Consider the following 19943-nt stretch of genomic DNA (forward strand, 5'->3'; position numbering starts at 1 on the left):
TTGGTGCCAATATCTTTAGACTATATTTGTTTGTACTAGTTATGCTATACCATTTATTGGTTTTGTATATAAGATATTTTTGTATATAAGATATATTTGTATATAAGATATATATTTGTATATAAGATATTTCTGTACATCAGTTTCTAATATGTTACTTTTTCGCATTGTTACTGTTCTTTTTGTTGGTATGAGGGGTTCGGATATTAATAGTTACCTCTTTAATAGACCATATCCATATATTATTTTTCCTTTTCTTGGGTATGATATTATATAATAAATTGAAAGATGGAAACTTTTTTATGCGACGTTTCGCTCCAACATAGTGAGCTTTTTCAGGCACAAGTGGTGTCTCATTTGACTGGAAGGTTCATCAATATCTAATAAAGAACACATTTTTTGAAATACAAATAATTTTGAGTTCTTGTCCTTATGATCAAGCCAAGTATTAACCAGATCGGCATTGCTTATAAATTTTACTCCATCTGAAAAATATTATAAAATAAAGTTCGTCGCAAGCAGACGCAGGTGAACTATACAAAAATTAAAAGTGTATAAATATGACAACAAAAATATTCAATAAACACGATATGTTTTGATATGCTTTTCTTAAATGCTTTTTTGAAGTTTGAAAACGTAAAATTTTTATACCCATTTAAGAATCATCTTAAAAATAAATAAAAACTTAACAATCACGAACTTGTTTAGAAATAAATTTAAAGTACATACCTTGTGTTTAACAATATCCATAGTAGATTTCAATTAAATACGTACCGTTTAACTCTATATACAGAACTACTATGAATGTTATTCTTTTCACTGATATAAGATAATGATCGCAAAATGTATTTTTAGTGAAAATATTTGCTAACAAAAAACGCTGATTTTTGAAAAATAATATACACGATGGTTGAACATTGCTATAAGTATAAATTTACATATTCAGATATTAGTAAATTTTAACTTTTCTTTTCGATTTTTGTCCATGGGACAAAGCACTGTACGACGGGACGAGTCGGCAGAAATCCCTATAAGTGCATGCGTTCTCAATAGGCAGTGTTGCCATTCTGTTCCCCTATAAGTAACTGTCCAGTTAGCAACCTGTATATTTATGCTTTAGTTAACATTAGTTAAATAATAAGAAAACATTTACTTTACTTTTAATAATCTTCTTTATCACAATAACCAAAATTTACAAAGCAAAATAATATCAATGCGTCTCGAATGGTGGTCTAAAAGCTAATATTTAATACCTATTATCTCTATTCGTCGTCCGATTTCCCTCTCCCTAGTTTACGAAAAATATTTTAAAAATCAATAATTTTATTTATGTGTACAGAGTGTCTTAAAATGAATGTTTTGAATTTAAAGAAATATGTTTATTTTTATATATAATAGGCGGTCCATCTTACTGTATATTTTGGACCAAGGAAGGGGGGTAAGCTGTTGATTGCGAACCGCCGATTATAAATCGCTACTTTAAAATTTTGAAAAACTAATTTTAAGATCAAATTGGTTAATAATAAATTATAAACTATCATTTAAGATTAAACGGGGAGTTCTAAATAACGTTGCCGATTCTAAACAATAGTATATTGTTTTATTATGAGTAAAATGATACATTTTTTGGCGAGGCTGACGACATACAGGCGAAGCACAAAAAGTAATTTTTACTTCGAATAGAACATGATATTTTTTTTCAAACATAACAATAGCTCCCGTATATAGCGTTTAACGCCTTGGTAGTAGCAAGGTACAGCTTGCCATACTAGAGCCGTTCGGTATACAAGGAAGGTAATGTGGCTAGCACTACGCTTCAACCGCCTATTATTACCTCAGGATTGTGAATCCCAAGTACTCATTTAAGGCTGAGTCGACCCAAACTATTTTTATTTTAATAAAAATAGTCGGCTGATGAAATGCCGGGTGTAGGATTCGAACCCACAACCTTCCCATACAGCACATCAAATCACATTTACGATGTATTTACATTATTAGATGTAGACACAGGGTGACACAATTCCCCCGATGTAAATATGATACGTTTACACATTGTAGTTCAACACGTATGCACAAAGGTTAAACGTCCGCCTCACAATGTAGCCACAGTATAGCATTTACGTATACACAAAGTAAGGGATACACAGTGTGCCGTAGGATACACAGTGCTTGTGTATTACGTTTAAACTCTGTTTACATTGCAGTTGTGACTACTGCGTGTATATGTATGTATTTTTGCTTCGTATGTACATCTTGTGCTAGATAAAACTACTTCTTATGAACGAATTTAGGAAATAATACACGTTTTGATGCCTAAATTTTCGTTCTTTTAAGAAATATTTATTCAATGATACCAATTAAATTTTTTAGAACGAAAATAGGAAGGCAAAACTTTGTATTTTCAAAAGTATCTCGATCGTAAGTTCAAGAGAAGTAGCCTTAAAATTGTTCCATTTTTGTTTTGCATTAAATGTACCATTTTTTTCCATAAAACGGATTAAGTGGTTAAAAATAAAATTCTTATATTTCTTTATATCATGGAACGCATTAGCGCAAATAACACAATAATAATTATTATTTACATTGCAGAAACCAGAAGTAAGAAAGCACTATAAAAGAACAGAATTTGTATCAAAATGTATTAAAAATATAAGTACCTAGTATAACAACATACTAAAATGGTAAACACTGGTATATCGCGACGATTTGGTGGATCTCGTTTAGTCATTTTCTTCTCTTCTTTTCCCTCCAAGCAGTTGGTTTGTTAGCATACTCATTCGTCGAGATTAACAATCTCAGATTGACAATCTTACCCTTAAATTTTATATGAAACTGATTATTGAATATTAAACATACCTGTATATTGATCCATCAATAACTTACCGAATATCAGTGTAAGCTCTTTGAAGTGTTTAAATCTTTCTTTCTCTGGTCCATTTAGATTTTTATTATTTCCAAATTAAAAAAAAAATATATATTGCAGAGCTAACCTCTTTATCATTATACAAGAATATTTGGAGTTTTCATTCATTGGAGTAAAAATTTGGTAAATTGGGTATCGAGTAAGGGAAGAGCCGCTGCTATAATATTAATAATACTCTTAGGAAGGTGTAACAAGATAATTAAAAACTTTTGCTTACCTTAAAATCTCTTTTAAACTACACACAAACAGAACATTTATATAGAGCTTCCGAATGATAAAACAATAATGGCTGCTAACACATACCACTCCTAGAAAGGAGAAAGGAGAGAGAACACATAAGATACACTTGGTTGGTGTGTCTACGCTGAGGCTATCCGCGCGTGCGCACACCTTCATTTCAGGCTAGAATGTAGACACAACAGTACACTATTACAAAGTGTCTATATAGAAATTTATATTATGTGTATACGTCACATTTTTACAAGGTGTGTACTATAGGCACGACTATGATACGAAGTATCACACATACATATGACATATACATTGTATGTCTCATATACCGACGTCAGATTTCATAATTTTAATAATTATTTGTTACGTTACAAAAAACTCTTTAGAATCTTGAGTGCATACGGTATACAACTAGTAAACACTGTATCACACAATTCTATCAATATAAACCTGCGTGTATCTCATATGTATATGTTAGAACTGGATGAACACTTAGGTTCACTTTAACATATTTTGTTTCTCATGTGTCTCCCTTGTAGAAACGTAATTTCATTTGGACGTGCTGTATGGGTTCAGATTGGTAGACGAGAGCCTGTACCTCTACGCCACCGGGCGCTGTTCCAAAAAAGGACTGTCCCTTTCAAAAAAGGACAGGTGGCAACCCTATATTGACGTCACTTTAGAAATGAATTGGAAAAACTTTCTCGACTGCAATTAGGAACACCTGTATAATTCCCAGCTAATAACTTCTATTGATTGAATTTATCTTTCGAATCTCCTTGTATAATTACAATCGATAATTACGTTCAGAAAACCGACGTAGGCGTGTAGGTACGTATACCCAGAGAGGCAAGAAACTGACTTGAACAGCGAACTGGACAAAAAGCCAAGACAAACGAAACCCGGGCGCTATAATGTTGATTTAAAAGTAAATTGTTTGTCGAAACTCTTAACCCTTTGCCGGTAGCAGCCAGGCGGCCAGAGCGGTCCGCTTCTCGCAAAGTTTCCTTGCAAATCTGCCGAGGGAAAACTAGAAAATTGGATTCCTGGTGGATTTGTTTCGGTGTACGAAGGAAGGAAAGCCTTCGAAACTTAAGCGACGGTCCGTCAGGCTTAAGTCTCCTGGGAGCAATTTGTAAACTTGTTTAAATACTTTCGATAGTTTTTAGAATAGATATGGTTATACAGGGTGTCCCAGGCTGGGCGTTCATTAAAAGTTTCTAGAGAACCACAATATCAAATATTTTTTACGTATCATTGTTTCACAACGAGATCTATCGATTAAAAATATTTTCAATATGGCTGCACTATCGGAAATACCGGAAATTGACAACAACTTTTTTTTAATGGGGACCGCCATTTTTAGTCCACATTTAATTTATGTGTAAAGTTTTATGAATTTTGATTGAAATACTCTATAGCTAACATTAACAGTGAGAAAAAAAATTATGTGTACACTATGTGCTCATATATGAAGTGAAACCTCTTACAAACAGCTATTAAATTTGTGACAAAACTTTCCAGATTTGTCCGTTAACATGGTAGTGTGGCCTTTATATAATTATAATTAAAATAATTTGGTGGACTAACATTGGTGGAGTCAGTTCTTTGCCATGGTTCAGAGCTGTGGACTCTGAGTGCAGACGTGAAGCGCAAAATCCAAGTTGCTGAAATGGACTACCTTAGAAGAAGTGCAGGTATATCTAGGATGGAAAAAAAGACAAACATCGAGGTCAGGCGTATCATGAATGCATCGGAGGAGACAGTACTGGATCGAATCGAAAAATCCAGCTTAAAATGGTTTGGACATGTTCTGCGTATGCCGGAGAACAGGTGGCCAAAAAGAGTTTTTCAATGGGCTCCCCAGGGCAGAAGAAAGAGAGGTAGACCTAGAAAATCCTGGAACGGAACGGTTACGGAAGCAATGAAAGCTCGTAACCTAGAAGCTGATGACGCTCTAAATCGAGATGTGTGGCGTAGGGAAGGCAGCAATACTCTGTAGTTGGAAATGAGTATTAAATACTTAAACCAAATCCCGTTTATATGTATAATTAAAATAATTTATTGAGCGGTAGGCAGAACTTGGATAATTAGAACACCGACTTTTCAGAGCGTAAATATAGTTTATCTTTTACATATAAAAACAAAATATAACCAGCTAAAAATCGAAATTAAGGCATCGCACTTTTATGGCAAGGGCTCTTTCTAAATTCAGTTACTATAAACTCTATTGCCACTTACCTTATTACGTCAACATCCATCAGCAATACATCAACAACAAGAACCTGTCGAAGATTTCATTGATCCCCTTGTAGATCTACCTCTTCGGTCTTGGACTCATACTTTGGATTGAACCACTCGACCGGTTATCACAGTGTTCTTTTAAATAACTTAATATTTTAGGGATTAGGTGAAATAAAGAAATAAAATGCCGATTTTTCACAACACCTAACTATATTTAATATAAAGAAATAAATAAATAAAAAATAAAGAAAAGATTTAACAACAAAACATTTATAATTAATGAAAAAGAAAGAAATTGAATCAAAAATAATTATTGACAATTAGAGAATTGAAATTAAAACTCAGAGATAATAAAGTTAAAAAAAAAATACAAAATATTCTTCTTATTAGTCCAATTTAAATTATCTACAATTAGCATACACTTTCAAACCTCTCTTAGAATTATCGTTGGCAGAAAATGAATATATTAAAAAAATATTCACTGAACAATTAAATTTAAATTAGAATTTAATAAAAAGAACAATTGCAAAATAATCACTTATGCAATGACATATAAAATTTACTAAAGCCTTTAGAACAAATAGAAAGTCTTAAATCATTAATAAAGAAAAATATTAGAGAAAATCCAAAAACAACAATTAAAATACTGTAAGCATGAATAGTTTAGAATTTCCTAACTTGAGAATTTATTTGAGAAAATCTTTAAATAGAGAACTTACTAAAAACAATTAAAAAAGACCACTGGATAATATAAGATCTACACGGAGTAAATTCGACCGTCTAATTTAAAAGTCAGTACCGAACTAATTTTAAAGATGAAAATACTGATGCTGGTACTATCTCGGACAGGCGTTACTACATCTTCGGCACGCCCCTGTTTGAGGAACCTTCGAATACCCATCCAAATGCATATTTCGCACCTTTTTAATTGGCCGAAGGGCTCCTTCCCCGAAAGATCCCTAGACTTCTTTCACCCTTGTTTCTGGTTCTTGTCCCGAGAGGGCATCAGCATGTCCTATTTATTAATTAAATGTAATTTTTAAACCCTTCCGTGTAAATCTTACTCTTTTACCAATTTGCTGAAAAACATTCATAATCTACCTTAACTAATACAAATGATATCGTGACATAGGATTGATTACCTTAAAAAAACCGCCTAGAAATGAAATCTTTATTTCTTCATTCATTTGTCTATTTCTATTCAACTCTAGGAATGGAAAAAAGATAATCCTATTTCTATCATTTTCAGACATTCATCTCGTGAACATTTAGATTCTGATTTTAAAACATATATTTAAGACTTTTAATTTTCAATTTAAAACCTCTAGCGAGGGGATGATTTAATTTTACTTATTTCGTTAAGCATGCCTACGTGCTTTTTCTGCGTTGTTTATTTTGAGATATCCCTAGGGTACACACAACTGGTACCACTCTGTCAAATAAAGTTTTGATAATAAGGGATGACTGTTTGTTCTACTTTACCCTCGTTTATGTGACTTTAAATTATTTAGAAGATTGTATTATTTGCTTAGTTAGTTTCTCAGGATATATGCGTACTTTTAGAGTAACATTAGAGTTTTCATTAGATTATTTGCTTAGGCCTTTTAAAATTCGTTTGCCTATGTCAACTGATAACTTCGTAAACTGAAATGGTCCCATCTTAGAATAACAAACCAAAAGATAAAATTTTACCAAGCTTGATATTATTCTATTACAAATTGAACGATTTGAAGGATGTACAGGGTGTTTCAAAACACATATGCCATCTAACGTGGGGAGATTCCTCACGTAAAAATAAGATTTATTTTTCATATCGACATAGGTCCGATTCTGCTTTGTTCTGTAGCTACAGGGTGTTAAAGTCTTAATAATTTTTCGTTTTATTATAATTTTCTTCCAAGTACTTTTAGTGATTCGAATGAAATTTTGAGGGTAAAAGTTACTGTAAGTACTACATATTTTAATGCTAAAAAAGTGTCGATAAATTCATCAGGAACATGCATATGGGTTATAACTGGAATAATTTTCAAAAAAAACATGTGCGCCACTGACTTTTCTTCTTTTGATATCCAAATTGTGTAGGCCGTTTAATGCAAATTAAAAGTTATCTCTTGATATTTTGTCGAATCCGGCCTCCTTGATGAGCTAAACGTAATTTTATTAACCACAATAATTAATAAAATAATTTTATTATTCTCACCACGATCTTTTTTGAAACACACTGTATATTTTTTTATAAATGCTTTTTATAAACTTCAAAAAAATTAGATTTAATATAAAACCGTAGGTAAAGGTGTGGATCCGGTGGCTGACCTTGAAGCCCATATTTGCTGCATTTGATCATCGATACTACGCAAGCGCACATCGTCGATGTTGCCAAATTACAGTTTATTTTCGAATTATTTGCAGTTGAAACAAATTTTTTTGAGTGTTAATCAATAATAATACAAATTCTATAATTAATTTTATAATTTCAGATTTATCTTGATATCCAAAATTAAGGTAAGAAAAATAATGAAGATTGTGAAATGAAAGTATTATGAATATATAAAATTGTAATAATGATAACATTTATTATATATATTTATATTAGAATTAAAAATTATCATTAACGGATTTTTTCTTAATGTTTTTAAACTAATTAGAATTATTTTATTTCTTTCAAGTTATTTAATTTCTAGTTATTTACAGGCAACTATAGTTTTTTATATATATGTATTGATGTATTGAAGTACTACCATGACGAGTCTTATAGAACAATATACACATCAATGAGATAGAGGTAACATCTTACAATATAATGTTACTAATATAATATACTTTGATTATAATATTTCTATCATAATTTCTTAAAAATATCAAGTTAGTGGATTAATAGCAATTTTAGACATATATTTTATCGAAGAGTGTGTTGATAAGACTAAAATAAGCTAAATAAGCTTTATGTTTTATCTTTTTCTCTTTAGAAGGGAGATGGTTTGTGTCGTAGAATACATTACAGTATTTAATAACGTGTACTTTGATATTCTTTTCTTAATTTACTCTAATTTCTTGTTTCCTATAATGCCAAATCTTGACAATATGGTGAAGGATGAGTTTTGATCTTATTAGTTTTATACCTATGTTCATACAAGACCAAATTAAGACTTAGTTAGTTTGTGATTTATATTAAGATCTTTCTTAATATAAATATAATATTTGTTATGTCTTAATCTTAATACTATATTATGCTTTTTTCTGAAAAATAAATGTTAAAATATCTTAATTTTGCATATTCTATTTCATATCCTTCCATTAGGAAAAATATAGTTTATAAATCATACATGCTAAGAAAATCACATAAATTAGGTGTAAGGTAAGAATAGAGAAATCCTAAGGTAGCAGAAAAATTAATACAATATATGTATAAGCAGAATTAAACAAGGTAAATGTTAATGTTGCTGAAGCTGATTTTACAATTTTAATTACGGAGGCTAAAAGGCCTTTTAAGGCATCCGTAGTTTTGATGGAATGTTAAAAAAAACTATTATGAACATGACATGGAGCTACAGCATATAAAAATTTAAGAAAAAACTTGGACACGTCCCTCGAAATTTCCCCCCGAATTCTTAATAAAACACTTTTTAAACGTAGCATAATAATCTAAAGCAATTAGATTAATTATGGGAATCTAGAGTTTTATTTCTATTTAATTTTATTGACTATCAAAATACATAATAAGCGTTCACGTATTCTGCGAAATATTAAAATAATAATATAAATAATATACCGCGTACTATGATTGAAAAAAAATAGCGTCAGCGATGACTATGAAATGAATATCGCTGTCATTTTATTATGGGAAATGTCCTCAATCGTCATTTCCCAGCCAACTGGACGCCGTTTTTTCGATCATACGGTATATGTTGACAAAAAAACACTGAAAAGCACATATTTGTTTTCTACTGATAATAATTCCAAAATAACTTGCAATCTGGCAACATTCAAGGTCAGCCACCGGATCCACAACAATCACCAAACTGTATACTATTCTAGCTTCATAATATTATAATGTTTTTTCAATTTTTGTTAAAAACGATAATTCTCTACATTTATATCTCTGACTACTACTACGAACTGCTACTAACCAACAATTTGTTTTGTGTGGTCTGTGGAATGTTTTGGTTTAAATTTTAATTTATTTTCAAATTAATGTTATTCGTTAGGCCACCAGTAAACACATAGAATATGTATTTCTTTTGCATAATCAAAATTGTCACTCTATTTTACATAACCAAATTGTCACTCATTGTCACATAAATCGATATTGTAGCCAAATTCTAATTCTGAGCTGGCAAATACGCTAGTAGTGGAATGCCTTTATGGGATACAAACCTCGGAATTCATTTACTGTGAATGAATTTTTATAAAACTTTTTTGCATTGTTTAATAAGGTTTATTTCAAAGTTTACCCATTTAAATTCGTTGCTTTCACTTTAGTAGTTAAATAAACACACACATGTTCCTATACGTAAAATAAATCAATAAGTACAAATTTAACTTTACGTATTTCCTTATTTCAGGTGTATTATTTCATCGTGCCATCCTCATGTCCGGTTCAGCACTCAGTCCGTGGGCGCTGGTTCACGAACCCTCACGGTACGCAGCTCTGGTGGCCATTCACGCCAACTGCTCCCCGGAATTGCCTCACTCTCACCTCCTCAAATGCCTCAGGGAGAAACCTTTGGACACTCTGCTGTCCACTCCGGTCGTGGCACCTGAATTTTCCTTCGCCTTTGGCCCGAGTGTGGATGGTGTTGTTATTGATACTGGAGAACCACCAGGTAGGTGATATTTAGCCACAAGCTACCATACGATAAGAAAAAACGGCGTCAAAGACGGCTTGGGAATGACAATCCAATCAAAAAAAAAATGGTGAATAGTGTAATTAGTGGTTTCAATTACACTTTATACTTTTTAGTTTACGATCATTCACAATGTTTATGTTATTTTAATATAAAGCACAATTAAAATTAATAGAATATCGTAGCCACAGCTTGCGTTAGGCTAAGAACATACTGGAGCGACTAGGATAGCGGCGAGCCAGCAGCGCGACATCGCGTACAAATCATAGACTTAAAATAAAATATAGACTACACTATTTACATCTCAACGCGGTCAAACAATCTTTTTTGTATACATGTTTACTTCTGGGTACAGTTGACCGAGCCTTCCTCATCCAGCCTATGTTGTCACGTCTTTAATATTATCAATATTTTTTTCTTGTTACACACATATATTGAGATATTAATACTACAGTTTAATAAAGTAGGTTTTAATATTCCATAGATGTATTAAATAGTCCTTATACTACTAAATTATAAGTCGGATACTGTTTAAAAGGAAAGTTCTTTACAATATGACAACACCGATTAGTGGCGAGGGAGCCTATTCATTCATTTATTACCTTGTAGTACGCGTCGCACGTGTGCGGTAAAGCTTTGTTGCCACTATGTCCCCGGCTGTATTAACGCATTTTCTTAGCTTGTAGTCCTTAAGTGTTTATTTTATTGACTTTTTCTGTTCAAGAACTATAAAATATGGTTCGTCAGTGCCAAATTTGCAAGAAATTTGACTTAAATAATCCATTTAAGTCTTGAAACGACTTTCGACCGGTAGGCAACTCTGAATTTACCCATTAGGAGTCAGTGGCGTTGTTGTAGAAAGGCGCTTATTTAGATAATATTTTAGTAAAATGTAAAATCTGAATTTTTTCTCTTACATTACATTATTTACTTACTTACATTGTAACAAAATCATAATTATAACCCTGTTAATACTTAATAATGTTTTTATTAAAAATATATTCCGGTTTATTCTAAAATTATCTTGAGAATCTAAAATAACATACAAGAATTTTAAAATGATATTACATTATGAAACAATATTTTTTAATATACCGGGTCGTCTCAAAAGTGGCTCACCCCTATAACTTTTTTATTTTTTCAGATAAAAAAAAACAGATTTGTATGTTAGTAGGTATATGACATAAATTAGGATTTATTGACGTATTCAATTGTTTTTGGTCTCTTCCTTTTTCACCGAAATGATTACATCTTTTGATTCTTAAAGGCACCCTCGGTATATTGCTACTTTATTCGATAAAATATGACACTCTGAATAGAATGACATATCATATGCCAACTTTTGACATTGTCACAAAACAAATCGTATTTTAAATTTCAATCCAGGGTGCCATGGTGTTGTTAAAAACAGTTTTAATCAAGGAGCCTTGGAAAAATAGTTTTGATCGTCTAATAGGTTTCGTGTCTTGTATAGGCCGGTTAAAAGATGTACAAATCGTATTTTTAATCATACATATGCCAATTTTTTTTCAAATGGAACAAGGGTGACTCATTAGCATATTTGGAAAAAGCATTTTTTTTTTAATATATTGGAATACCACACACTTGGTATTTCGAGTCAAATTGTCGTTATGAACCGCGTGTTACAATTACAATTAAATCATATGCGAAAATGTCAAAAGTTAACATATGATATGTCATTCTATTCAGAGTGTCATTTTCTATCGAATAAAGTAGAAATATACCGAGGGTACCGTTTAAAAATTAAAAGTTATAGTCATTTCCGGTGAAACAGGAAGTGACCATAAACAATTGAATGCGTCAATCAATCCTAATTTATTTCATATACTAACATACTAAATCTTGTTTTCTTATTTGAAAATATAAAAAAATTATGGGTTGTGTTGGCTCATCACTTTTGGGACGCACCCGGTATAATAAAGTCAGTACCGAGTTAAATAAATGTAGTTTTTATTTTATCCACTTCCTATCACCTTCCTTGCTTTAATGGAACAGATTTATGTTTTCTCTAATTTACATAATAAGACATCACTTAACCAGAAAAAAAATTACAACAATCATATTTTGTTTTCTCTCCCTGTCGCCGATTCTATTATATCTGTGGAATAGATCCTGTTTTGATTAATATTAGGGGTTGTAAATGTTTGACTAAAATTAATAATTTATTATTAATTTCAAAAATTACGTAATTTCGATTATAAAATTTCTTCTATAACGTGTATTTTATTATTTTTATCCTTTTTGGACTCTAAATTGTTTTTTCTAAACTTTTATTTAAAAAACCTGTCCTAAATATAAAATATAAAAAGTTTAAATACGATATATTTTTAATTTAATTATAGCTTCATTAAAATAAAAACATTACCCGGCTATGATACGGAGAGTTCAGGTGTACTTGAGAAACGAAAGAGAGTGTTGTGTTTCTCGGCAGAGTCGTCAGGGAATGACCGTTACGACAGAGACAACCTATCTATCGCTCGTGTCGCACTCGTTATAACCTAAAACAATAACAAGACAGTGTCTGACCGCATGTTCCAGCTATTTATGAATGAGATGCTCAGTCTATATTTTATTTTAAGTCTATGGTACAAATACAATGAACATAGTAACGCGATCTGCTCGAGCGATTATATCGAGCGGCGAGATCGATTCAAATAATTTTGTTTTCGTTGCACTGTCACGCTGTAGAAAACGATGGATTCCTAAATATTAAATAGGTAGATTTAATGTTTGTAGGAGAGATTTTATGGGGCCCAAAAAATAGTAATCACCATAACTGGTACATTTTAGATAAGTTATGAGATGAAGTGACAACAAATGTTCTTAAAGGTTATGAAACTTGCCACAATCTCCCCGGTTTTTAAAAATTTTAAGAACACTACACCTTCTGGTTTGTTAGTGTCGAATAAACCAAATGTTTGCGACACTACTGTCCAGAATATTAGGCACTGGTAACATTTTAAATTATCAATTAGCAAATGAAAATAATAAAGTTGCACACATACCTCGCTATTCCTCGCCGCTCTACTATGTTTTAGCACCTCGAGGTTTGCTCGACTCGGTATTAGGCTAGCCTTAGGTTAAGAACATAGTGAAGCGACGAGGCTAGCGGCGAGCAAACGCGCGACATCGCGTCCAAAACAAACCTGTGAAGGCAAGTACGTGCGAACATAGTAAAGCGATCTGCTCGAGCGGTTATATCGAGGGGCGAGATCGATTCAAATAATTTTATTTTCGTCGCTCTGTCGCGCTGTAGAAAATGATAGATTCCCAAAAATTAATAGATTTAGTATGTGTAAGAGAGATTTTATGGGATCAGGAAGATAGATCTCCATAACTGGTACATTTTAGATAAGTAATGAGATGAAATGGCAACAAATTTTCATAAAGGTTATAATACTTGCCACACTTTCTCCGGTTTTTGAAAATTTCATGTAACCAAATGTTTGCGACACTACTGCCCATAATTTTAGCCACTGTTAACATTTTAAATTATCAATAAGCAAATAAAAATAATAAATTGGTACAAGTGACTCGCTATTCCTGGCCGCTCTACCATGTTTTAGCACCTCAAGGCTTGCTCGACGCGGTATCGCGCTGCTTGCTCGCCGCTATCCTCGTCGCTCCACTATGTTCTTGCCTTAGTCAGTTGTATCCATAGAGAAAGCCTAATATTTAGCTTATAAAAGAATCAACTTTTGATTTCTAACCACTATTTTCTCTTGACGGAAGATAATCAAAGGCTAAAATGAAATTTCTCGCAAATTTTAAAGTTTAATTAGTGGAAATGTAAAAGTTTGATGACTTTTTCTACTAATTGAAAGTGTCTACCACTAATGTTGACGTTCTGAATGCTTACATTGAAATTAAAGGAACAAACTTCTACGCTAATTGAAACCACTAATTTCTTCCACAAATTGAAAGGTTCTGAATGAAATGGTTCTGAAAAATTAAACCCAGATTTTTTTCAAAACCTGGTTTAACCGATAATATCTAGCTTAAGTTCCGCCACTGTACGCTAGCAATTCGTTGAATAGATTTCAATTTCGCTGAAACTACTGCTGGAAACGAAATCAACTCGACATGCACCCTAATAAGTTCTTCATGACAAGAAGGAAAAAAGAATGGAAGAAATATTCCTTAGGATATTTCAGCATGTCTCATAGCCTCGAGTCGAGTAATTCGCCGCCCAGCTTATGTAAACTTGAAAAGTGGAAACTTTTGATCCACCATTTCCTCGAGGAAATTTGTCTCGTGACATAAGTGGGCATCGGAAAAGTTGCGACGACATTTTGTGTGCATCGCGAAGGATATAAATCATTTGTACTCGTCAGCCGGGAAAATATATTTGAAGTTAATGCAAAATAATGCCGTTCGCTTCAAGGAATTCCGGGAATACGTTTATTTTGTTCCGATGTTCGGTTTTAATGGATCGCAAAATGAGATTTTTCTTTTAGCGACTCAGTATGAGTGAAATATGTTGGCTATTCCTATTTTAGTTGGCAATAAATATAGGAAATTCCAGTATTTATCGACTGTTATCACTAGCGTCAGAAAAAAAGAAAATAAATAATATCATTATTTTTTTAACTCCGACATTATTAGCGCGACAATTCAATGTCAAAACAATTATTGTCAAACAAAAATTCAGTGTCAATCAATCAAAATAAAACCACAAACCTTTAGTATTTACGACAGTAGCCTAGAAAAACCACAAACCTTACTTAGACGACAGTACCCAAATAGCATTTTTGGACACATTTTATATAATGTTTCTAATAATTGTGTCTGTTTCTTGACACAAAATGGAAACGGTATGCCACAAATAGGAAACATTTTCGAAATGGCTTTATTACATGTGTTTCCAATGTGATGGCACTAGCCGTTTCCTGAAATATTTCATTACGGAAAAAAAAACTTTTAAAGGAAATGTTTCGAAACATTTTCTTCAGCTTGTGTCCAAGATGTTCCCGTTTTCAGCAGCCATTGTTTCTAAATGTGGAGAAACAAAATACCAAACTAAAATAGTATATGTCTATGTGTGGATTTCAAAATGAAAACAGCCCTTATCAAACTGAAAACAACCATCAACAATGTGGACCTCTTCCATATTTCTTTGTCTTAAAATCTTTATTTTTAGGTTTTCTCGCACAAAAAATGTCTGGCAAGAGCAAATTCATAAGGTAATTAAAAAAAATTAAAAAACTTTGATTGCACATCATAATACGACCACCAGTACTTTCATATTTATTTATATATATTATTATTTGTTGCTACAAAATATTTTTGTTTGAGATTTGTATTTTTATGTATATATCATGGTTCTGAAAATAGAAATATATGTTAATAGAACGCGTTCTTATGATTTTAAAAGCTCAACAGCCGATAAAAACATATATTTTTAGTTAAAAACGCTAGCACTAGACAACATGGCGTAATTTTAATTCATTTTTTTATAAAATTGACATGGAGTCGGACACAACTTATCTACAATATATCATATTTGCGTATAAAAAGAGAGAAACTTGTGTTTCGAAAATGAATCGACAATAAATGGAGACCTTGTTTCCAAAATGTTTCGACTTAGCGCTATCTGTGTAGAAATTGGGAACGAGTCACCTATCAACAACACCAATCAAAACTTCTGGTCAAAATAATTAAAACATTTTTATTTACTTATTATAACACAATTAAAACATAAAAACATGTATTCCATTGTGGAAAAAAGAGAAAAAAACATTCTGGGTTGGTAACATTTTTCTTCGGTCTCCTGTTTATTTTTATATTTTTTCCTAAAACAAATCATCTCTGTAATGCATACCTATAATAAATAATTATAAAATCGCATAAGAAAAATATCTGTATTTGTACTCATTATATGTCCTTCCTTCTGCTTTTATTTTTAGTACTATAAAAACTTGAAGAATGCTTAAATGCAAAAACTGCAGAACAAAACCCAAACAATAGAGTAAGGTTATGTTCTCATATTTGACAGAATATCAAATAAATTATGGAAACTTTTCAGGAACAAAACGGGTACGAATCTGTAAATGTGAGCCACATCTGTTTCTTAAAAGTTTCGAAAAATTTGTGACACTAAGATCTTTATTGTTATAATTTATGTAGCGAAACCGAAGGCAAAAAGTTTCGAAACAAAAAGCGATTTATGTTTGAAAGAACATATTATCAAAAATGTGACGAAACTGTTTCGCAATGTTTCTCAGCAGAGATTTTGTTTCGATTTTGTGTTTAAAAATGCTACTTCGGTAGCCTAGAAAAATAATAGAATAAAAATAAAGAAAATGAAAAAAATATTCCCCTGAGACTCTCCGATAGTTAGTTTATTATCTAAACCAAATATGAGGCTAAAGGGCGTAAAAATCTTCTAAAGGATTTTTGCAGCAAACTCTCTCAGAAGTGTAAATATTAACCTTTTCTCTGGATATTTGCTGTGTGCGACCTGGAAAGCTTTACTTAAAGATTTACTTTGGCGGAGCCAGTTAAGTCAATTTATAAATTGGACGTAAAAATACGGAACGGCAGCAGAACGCCATCGATTCTATTTTCCGATTCGATTCCGTTAAGTATTTACAGACGTTTTATTTTTAATGCCTTTTTTATTATTAAAATTGCTTGCGCAAATATTTTATTTCCATAAAAAATTGGCACAGAAGATACGGTTTCTTATTTTTTTTGAGAGTAGTGGAGAATTAGGTATGAATTAAATACATAACCTCAAAGTCTAGGGATTTTTCAATTTTTCGGTTTTTCGGTCCAATTCGGTTGGTAATAATGTGCCTGAACGGTTTGTATAAATGGGAAAGCAAACTTATTGGACGAAAGTTAACCAGGTTCTTTGCCTGATCCCTGTAAAATAATTTCTCAAGTTTTCACAGAATATAATATTTTATACAGGGTTGTTCACCACATACGACACGGAGTATTGTAGCTAAACGATGAGATTTTTACAAATTGTAAGTTTTGGGTTCGATGAAGGACTATTAGAGGTACAATTTAAAAATAATTTTACAAGATACAGAGTGTCCCAAATAAGTAAAAAATATCAAAGTTGTATTTTTTTTAAATGGAACACCCTGTATATTATTACATTTTTAGTTTCTACGATTAAAATAAAGGTAAATTTAATTAAGATTTATTATACTTAAACCTTACCGTTTTTGAAATATTTTCAATTTTGTGAAATTGCAGTAAACATTTTAAGGCTTCATTTCTCCAAGGGTATCAAAGTTTTTAATACTAAATATTTACTGAAGTTTATTTACTGATCAGTTATTGTGTTGCAATAATAAAAATAATACTACCTTATACAGAGTGTCTAAAAATTTATTTTAAATAATTATTAGCTTCAAACGGCAATAACTTGTTTAATTTAAATGGAACACCCTGTATATTTTACGAGAATCAGATGCACAATTTAATTGTCTATCAAATTATATTATACCATTTTTTACTTATCTCTTTAAGTTTCCGTAGAAAATGCATTTTCTTGTAATTTAGAACTTATTTATCAATATACCCATGGACTATTGACATTTTAGATTATTTTTAAAGATCTACCAAATTTTTAAAGAGTACAGATACTAATATTGTCGATATAATTTGTTTATTTCATTAAAAAATAAAAAAAACTGTTTAAATATTTGTTAAAGAGGACCAATTAATATGATTCCAGTATTCAAACTACATTAACTGACTGTTTGCGTTGATTAATAATAATTGCTCCAAATACTAAAAAACTGAATTTTGTATGGGCATTAGACAGTGTGATAAAAAGTAACACCTTAAAAATGATATTTCATTTTTTAATAAATGCTGATTTATAACAACAAAGACTTTAATTTGATAACTAATTATTATATTGATTTCTGACTCAAAAATCCACATTTATTTATAATAATTTATTAACGAACACAATTAAGTATGCCATGAATTAGTATATGGGCGTAAATAATGGTGTTATATTTAATTAATGGTATACTCTTTTATAAAGATTTAAATAGTTTTCTTTTTGCATACAAATGGGCTAGTAATATTATCGTTTTACTAAAAACGATAATATTACTAGTCTGTACATTTTGTACATTTGTTGCTTTAAAAACAATCTAAAATGTCAATATTCCATGGATATATTGATAAATGAGGTCTAAATTATAAGAAAATGCATTTTCTACGAAAACTTGAAGGGATAGGTAAAAAATGGTATAATACAATTTGATAGACAATTTAATTGTGCATCTGATTCTTCTAAAATATACAGGGCATTCCATTTAAATTAAAGAAGTTATTGCCGTTTAAAGCTAATAATTATTTAAAATAAATTTTTAGACACTCTGTATAAGGTAGTATTATTTTTATTATTGCAACACAATAACTGATCAGTAAATAAACTTCAGTAAATATTTAGTATTAAAAACATTGATACCCTTGGAGAAATGAAGCTTTAAAAATTTTACTGCAATTTCACAAAATTGAAAATATTTCAAAAACGGTAAGGTTTAAGTATAATAAACCTTAATCAAATTTACCTTTATTTGAATCGTAGAAACTAAAAATGTAATAATATACAGGGTGTTAAAAAAATACAACTTTGATATTTTTTATTTATTTGGAACACCCTGTATATTGTAAAAATATTTTTAAATTGTAGCTCTAATAGTCCTTCAACGAACCCCAAACTTACAATTTGTAAAAATCTCATCGTTTAGCTACAATACTCCGTGTCGTATGTGGTGAACAGCCCTGTATACACTCAGGAACTAGATCTAGCTCTATTCCTTAAATTTCTTAGTACATCTGGATATCGGTAATCCCGGGCAGCACTAAATCAATTTCTCAAGAACCTGCAAAACCTAATAAATATCATGGGCGTGCAGTGTCAGCTTTAAAATCATGCGAAAGTTTGGCCATAAATCTCTAGAGAGGCGCGTGCTGTACAGGCTTGTATATCGATGAGCCGACTCTCTATAATCCCCACCTATTTAACCTGAAGTAAAGTTACTGCTGCTGGAGCTACCGACATCTCAAAATCGATTTACATTACAATATACTAGGGCGTCGTACAAAGACGAGCTAGACGAGTGCCAGCTTTCCGTCGTTAGGTGTAGCGCTTGCCTCTTTCATCTTCTGCTGAAATAAATCAAATATTCGTTTTTAAAATGTTTTCGTTTACATTGTAAAATAGAGGATACACACTCACCGGTTCAAAAAACGGATATCCTAAAATATTGATGTATTTTAAAGTTTAATATATTTTGTTCTAGTGAGCCGATTTTGATGATTTTTTAAGCATTTTGTAACTAAATTATTTGACTCTTTAGTATATCTTTCTAAATTAAAATTAAAAGTTCCCATCTGTCAATTATACGAGGGAAACGAAATGTTGATATTTTGGGGAAAGTTTGAAACACCCTGTGGAATATGTTAACAAGTATGTAACGAGTATTTTTTTTCAATTCAATAATTCGTATATTTGAAAGCTTTAAAAAGTTAAAAAAATCAAAATATGCAGTTTTAGTGTTTATTGATTAAAAATTTTCATATTTAGCAGAAAAAACGAGATTACTCTCAGATAATTACAACCAGATAGATTTTTTAAGAAATTTTATGCTCTTCAAGAATCCGCGACGTATTTTTTTTATCATAAACCGTTTCAAAGTTAT

At 31.3% G+C, this 19943-nt stretch overlaps 1 protein-coding gene across 1 annotated transcript in view; it reads left to right on the plus strand.

The window, feature by feature from the left end:
- LOC115881551 (neuroligin-1) overlaps nucleotides 1–19943 on the plus strand; it is a 198924-nt gene that overhangs the window by 76786 nt on the left and 102195 nt on the right. Inside the window, exon 4 of the mRNA XM_030899090.1 lies at nucleotides 9961–10221. Coding sequence (XP_030754950.1) covers nucleotides 9961–10221 — 261 coding nt within the window. The remainder of the gene's footprint in view (nucleotides 1–9960; nucleotides 10222–19943) is intronic.

This window comes from Sitophilus oryzae, unplaced genomic scaffold, assembly GCF_002938485.1.
Source record: "Sitophilus oryzae breed Bouriz unplaced genomic scaffold, Soryzae_2.0 scaffold_172_pilon_pilon, whole genome shotgun sequence".
Classification (NCBI taxonomy): Eukaryota; Metazoa; Arthropoda; class Insecta; order Coleoptera; family Curculionidae; genus Sitophilus; species Sitophilus oryzae.